Source organism: Gavialis gangeticus, unplaced genomic scaffold, assembly GCF_001723915.1.
Source record: "Gavialis gangeticus isolate Ggan-Ray unplaced genomic scaffold, GavGan_comp1, whole genome shotgun sequence".
Taxonomy (NCBI): Eukaryota; Metazoa; Chordata; order Crocodylia; family Gavialidae; genus Gavialis; species Gavialis gangeticus.
In genome coordinates, this window is record NW_017729034.1 from 53,693,851 (window position 1) to 53,700,246 (window position 6,396).

General features: G+C 40.4%; 1 protein-coding gene across 1 annotated transcript in view; it reads left to right on the forward strand.

Moving 5' to 3' along the window:
- The window catches only part of PCNX2 (pecanex homolog 2 (Drosophila)), a 328,028-nt gene that overhangs the window by 303,378 nt on the left and 18,254 nt on the right, over positions 1 to 6,396 (forward strand). The window contains exon 30 of the mRNA XM_019527461.1: positions 5,355 to 5,499. Coding sequence (XP_019383006.1) covers positions 5,355 to 5,499 — 145 coding nt within the window. The remainder of the gene's footprint in view (positions 1 to 5,354; positions 5,500 to 6,396) is intronic.

The following is a 6,396-nucleotide window of genomic DNA, read 5'->3' on the forward strand; positions in this document are numbered from 1 at the left end:
CCCTCCTCCGCCAGCCTCCCTTCCTCCCCCTCCCCACCCCCACTTACCAGCATGGAGTCCGGGTCCAGCTCCATGCTGCAGCCAGTGGGGACTGCCCAAACCGTTAAAGCTCTCCAAATCTTTTCCAAATAGATTCAGAGAGCTTTGAATCAATTCCAACCTTTTAATTGGTCTCCTGATTCGATTTGCATTCGGAGATTCAGCCACCTAATCAGGCTGAATGTCCTCCGAATCGAATCAGCACCTGAAGCTTCACACAGCCCTACTTAACAGATACGATGGAGAATCTGTGGTCTTTGAGTTATATTCTGTTTTCTGCTGTGTTGATGTCAATATAGAGTATTTTCACTGATTTTTAGCAAAGATGAGTTAGACTAACATTAGTAGAATGAGCCCTTTCATATCTTGGGGAGCTCTAAGCATCTGTCTCCTTAGCAAAAAATAATAATGCAGAGGTAATGATCAGAGAGTTGTCTTGAGATGTGCACAGTTTCATCAGATTTGAAGTTTACATTGTGTATGTCAACTATCAATTTGCACTCATTACACATGATTTCCTTCTAATCTATTAATCAGTAAATGTTAATGTGTAAAACAAGATTTGAAATCTTCTTATATAATATATGTAAATAATTTTTCAGTGTACCCATTCATGCAAATGTCAGTACAAACTCTACATTAATACTAGACTGCACAATAAATGTACTCATTAACACGGCAGAACATTGCTATGCAAGTCACGTATGATCTTAAATTGTCATTAGGCAGCATATCAAATATATAGGCGGTGTAGTTGGAAGAATGACATTGCTTTACCATTGGTTCCCTCAAATGTAAATGTCATTTTTCATTGAGTCAGGCTTGTGTGTGTGTGTGCGCGTGTGTGTGTGAAAAGCAAACAACCCCCCACTTAAATCCTCTGTCCTAGTATTGCCAATACACAGGGCTGAATTTTAGAATATTTGGGTACTTATACGCTCTGTGGCAGAATACCATCTCTTCATGTAACCCTGAACTGGATACATTCCTGAGGGAGGAGGAAAACCTCTGCCTACATGACTGGTATCATATACCAAGATGAGGGGCTTGGGCTCCCTATTGTTCTGAGCAATGCCAGTCTACCTGGCAACCAGTGATGCATTTCAAATTGGTTGGCTGGCAGCCAACAGGTGCTGGCCTTCATTGGACCAGGTAAATGAGGTCATAAGATAGGGGCGGGCAGTTATTTTGGGCAGAGTGCTGCTTACTGAGTTTTGACAAGCCATCACGGGCTGCATGACAGGCAGCCCAGGGCAGATAAATATTAATTTTCTAAATTTTTTAAGGGCCTCGTGGGCCAGATAGAATGGCCTGGTGGGCCCCATGCATTTTGCCCAGCCCTGTTTTAAGATCTGTATAAGTTAAGGATTGCCTAAGAGAAGGGACAGTAGCCATGATGAAAAGTCTGAGACTTGCTCTCTCTTTTGAACCTTGTGATCGATGAACTGCCTGCCTCCAGAGGGAATCTCCACCTGCCTCTGGATGATACTTATGATTAAGCTACCTGATATCCAACTAGATATATAGCTTGCAGTAACTCAGATGCGTGATGAAAGGCTACCCAGACATGCCAGTTTGCTCTATGGGATTTCTCTGATATTTCTGTACCCTGTACCCTGTTCCAAACCTATTCCTTGTAACCAGTAAAGTTCTCCTTTGTACCTAGTGTGGGAGACTTATTGGGAGTGGGTCTAGAATATGCTTGGGGTCCCCTTGGTTCAGCTAACTAAGGGAGATCACTATTTGTGCTTCAGATTGAGGGAAGCACCCCAAGTTCTTGAAGTGGGTCGAGTACCCTCAAGAACATGGGGCACAGAGCCCAAGATCAGTCCAAATCTTGGATGTTGGCAGGGGTACCCCCAGGCTAGTGGGTGTGCTCCAGGAAGGGAGTCAGCCAGACATGAGGTACCCCTAGGTAGGTACTCGGAGCCTGGAAGGTGGTCAGATGCAGTGAGGTGGGTGGCCCAGTGCAGGAGCAACCCCTACTGGCCAGCCACGTGTTCTAACTTTTACATTTTACACAGAGAACTTAACTAACAGCAAGATCGATCTTAACAGATGGAACCCTACTCCATTATCCATCAGCACTGCAGTGTCCTTCTTCCCCCTGGTAGCACATCATAATGGAGCCAGGAGACAGGAATGACAGAACAAGGCTCCAGTATGTCTTTAGAGCTTTTATGGTGCAAGTTAAAGCAGCTTCATGGAGGCAAGGGCTCATCAGAGAAGAAAGCAGGGAGCCCCAGTCAGCTCACTGTCACCATCCCTATGTCCAGTATGTTTCACCTCTTGTCTGGCCCTGGGAGGTGATTCAAACTATCTTTAAGACCATATAGCCGTTATGATTTCTCTTGGTTTGATATGCTTTCTCGTAAGGCTCTAAATGAGAGATTAAGTGAAAGAGAGCAGTACAGCATGAATGTAGTGAAGACATACTGTAGAAGATAAGCTTGTTTCACTCACTAGAACAAGGTCAGGGATCCTGGTCTGATGTGTTTGTGTAATTCCATGAGCCTGAAGAGGAATTGCATGTGTATAATGTGTATAGCCAGTAGAAGACCCTGCCCTCACAATTGTAAAACATTGTGCGTGCTACTATTTGATAACTGGTTATGCCTAATTGGTGCCATAGATTGTCTAAATGTAATGCCTGCAGGGTTTTGGGGGTTTTTTTTGTTTTGGATTTTTGTTGGGGTTTTTTTTTTTGTTGGGGGGGAGGAGGAGGAAGGGGAGGAAGTGGTTAATTAGCCTAACATGAAACACTGAAGTTCCATAAAGAAAAGGAACAAAAGTGTTAACCAGCAATGAACTATAGTTTAATTGTGATGCAAACTAATCATCAAAGACTACCTGAAAGTATGGGTTGTGTGTTTTCTCACATAGATATTTGCACAAAAACTACAGAGAGCAATATATAATGCTCATAGAAAGAGAGTAGGCCCATAGCTAATAACATTTTCTGATCCAGCATATCACATGATGCTGATAAATGTACATGGAAGACGGCAGAAAAAGACTTCCCCCAATCATTATGGACTTTGAGAGCTTTCTCCATCACACAGGTGGATAGACTTCTTTGCAGAAATGTAGGGTTAAGTATCAGATCTGATCTATGAACTGCTCAGATGCTAAGTGACATGTTCTTGAGGGAGCAGAGGGTCTTGAGTTTCACTGTGACACTTTTATTGGGTCTTGCTAGTTCTCTCAAATAGATTGACAAAGCCATCTCTCATCACCGTGTAGAATTGCCATATAGATGTGCCTTGAGCAGTGTAAAATGACAATGGCATTTAAAATATTGATGGCTGCTCATAGCCCTGTCTACAATGTTGCTTCAATAGTGCAGCTGAGCCATAGTTAGCACACTGGGAGGTTTTTTCAGAAAAAAAGTCTAGTGTAAAGACAACCGTTGTTTTCACAGAGAACTCTTGATGAGGAGGGCAGTTCTGCTTTGGCTGTGTTGCCTTCCTTGTGGACATTGATGATGCAGCATACATTGCAGCTCTAATGATGAAAAAACTAGTATCCCCTGCTGCCCAACTTTCTTCCTAGGCACCTTTCTACTGTAGATTCAGTGGTCTTACCTGTACTGTGGAGTCAGTGTTAGGAGTTCTTTTCTTAATTTTCATCTTGCAAAGAGGATTTAAATTCTCAAAGGGAATTCAGCTGCATGATGGATATTTGTCCAAATGGGTGAGTTCTGAGTTCTAACCAGTTTTATGTATAGGTGCATTTTACTACAGTGGATCTACATCATTATCTTTTATCTAAACTGGTGTATTACACAGACTTCCCAGACTCTAATCAGGATGTTGTCATATATATCTTAGCAGTTTCTGGGTGGTACTGATGGAAAGTTAAAAGGGTTTTGGGCCCAGATTTTCAATATTAGTTAGGTGCTATGCTTCCACGGAAATTAAGACCTTAAGTACTTTTGAGAAGCTGGGCCAATTTACTAACTCAGGGTGAAAATCCTGCACTTTATTACTAAACACTAATAAATGCAAACAAGTTAAAAAATCAGCATAGTCATAACATTCCCAGCGGTGAAACTGGTCGATGCCTTATAGTCTGGCCTCCTGATTAGCTGGCTTGTATTACACCGTACCTTTAAAAAGAAAATTAGTATCCAGCTGTTTCTTTCTATTTCTTTCTCTCTATTATAATTTTCAAATTACGCTATCCACTAAAGGCAAAATTAGAAATGTATCACAGCTGAAGATAGGCTGGGCAGCTGCCTAATCTCTGGTCTTTTTTTTTTTTTAAAATAAGAATTTTTATTTTTTCTTCTCCCAAAATAATTAAGAAAGCTCAATTAGGTAGAGAGAGAACACATTCTCTAGAGAAAGCCTGGATGGTAATAAGAATCTCTAACATCTTAATGCTTTTTCTCCTAAGAGCCTACAGAATGTGAAAAAAATCCATCCTTGTAAAAGTGAACAAAATCATGTCAGGTAGATTGAACAATATACTATGGGTTTGCACCAGATGTCCCAAGGTTTAATTCTGTTTCTTAAACACCATGGCCAGCTTCTTCTAAATAGCATTATTAGGGCTGTTAAATAATTTTAATTAAGAATACAAACTTTGGGTAAACAATAAACATGTGCTGCATAGTTCAGGGAAGCATTTTTGTCCAACCTTATAGCTGAATTCAATAATTTGCTTTGCAGGGGCTTACGCAAATGCTTTTTTCTTCACTTTTGATCTGCCTGAATTTGGACTTCATGTATCTAGCTTTGAGTGTCAAGCTCCAAGCCAAATTCAATCTGAACAACAGGCTTCTACCTAGTTCCTTTTAAAAGCACAGTTCTCCCCATTTTGATGGAAAACACCGCAAGTGTGCGCAAAACTTTTCTCAGATAACCTTGACAAGTTCCTTAATCTCAAGGTACTTAAGCTTCTACATAAACACAATCTACTAAAATTTATTTATACTGGACTTACTACAAAGGTCAGTAAATGATCCTGATCTGCAGTATGCAGTTTTGCAGGTACTCTAACTGGCATTACTGAGGCTATTTTCCACTTAAGATGCCACTCTCATTTTGTAGCCACTCCTTTTGCAGAGCACAATACAGGAGAAAGTTGTTCATACAAGAAGCTTGGCTTCTAAACAGAAATGCACCATATGATCTTTGACATCTGTATAACACAGGAATTTGTACTGAGGTGCACCAACTCAAATGCGGGAAAAGTTTTCACCTTTTGACATACTCTATCAGTTGCCATTACTACCAAAAATGGAAGGTTGCTTGAAATTACTGGTTCAGTTCAAAACTGCTTTAGGGGTAACTAATTTCATTATTTTACAGTTTAGATTCCTTTCTTTATGGCCTCCATGCTCTATTCAAAGGAGATTTTCGAATAACAGCAAAAGATGAATGGGTGTTTGCAGACATGGACCTACTACATAAGGTTGTTGCTCCTGCAATCAGGATGTCCTTGAAGCTACATCAGGTAGGTTTTTCCCTGTTACTATTGTACTCATTTTCCTGAGGATATACAGGAAACTTTAGAAAGTGGCCTAAGAAAAATTGGGTTGTAAATGTATTTATTGCAGCCTTTTTCTGAGTAAATTGCTGGAAAAAATGTAGTAAAGCACACTTTCTTATTTTCTTTTCTTTCCCCCCTCCAAACTTAATCATTTGTATTCCAGGGGCTTGAGACAGAGTTTTGACTCTTTGTCAATAGGGGTCAAACTTCAGGTGAGGTTTTCCTTGCAGAGGAACTACAAGACTGGTTTCTAGGTTCTATTTTTTCTAATAGGAAATACATTGTTTGACACTGTTTTATTTGAAGGGGAAAAATACACAGGGAGAAATTGCTTAGAAAATATAAGGCTCTTCTAATTGGTCAGCTATCATAGAAGTTTCATGGGTAATGCTGGAATATTTCTGAAAGTCCCCTCTCAGTTACATTGGTGTGAATCTGGAGTTTCACCACTAAGGCTGTTGCAAGTCTGACAGATTTGTGCCTGTAGACTATGAGTAGATTGTAATCTTATGGTTCAGGTGAACTCGTCCAAATAAATACACAATATAATTGTTCTATGTGAGACACCATTTTAATAGTAGACATTTTCCACAAATTGAAAATGGTAATTCATTATGTATGATGTGAGGAAAACAATAGAGTGGGTGTACGTTAATTGTCTCCTTATACATTTTCGGGTGCAATTCCAAGACAAAGTCCTACTTCCAGGCCCCAGCCTATAGTTGGGCAGTTAGATTGCCATATTTGGCAAGCTAGAAATCAAAAGGACACTCAATGGTTGATAGGACTTTTGGGAGAGAGCTGAAGAAAGGCTGTGAATGGGGTCATAGATTTCATAGATTTCATAGACATTAGGGCTGG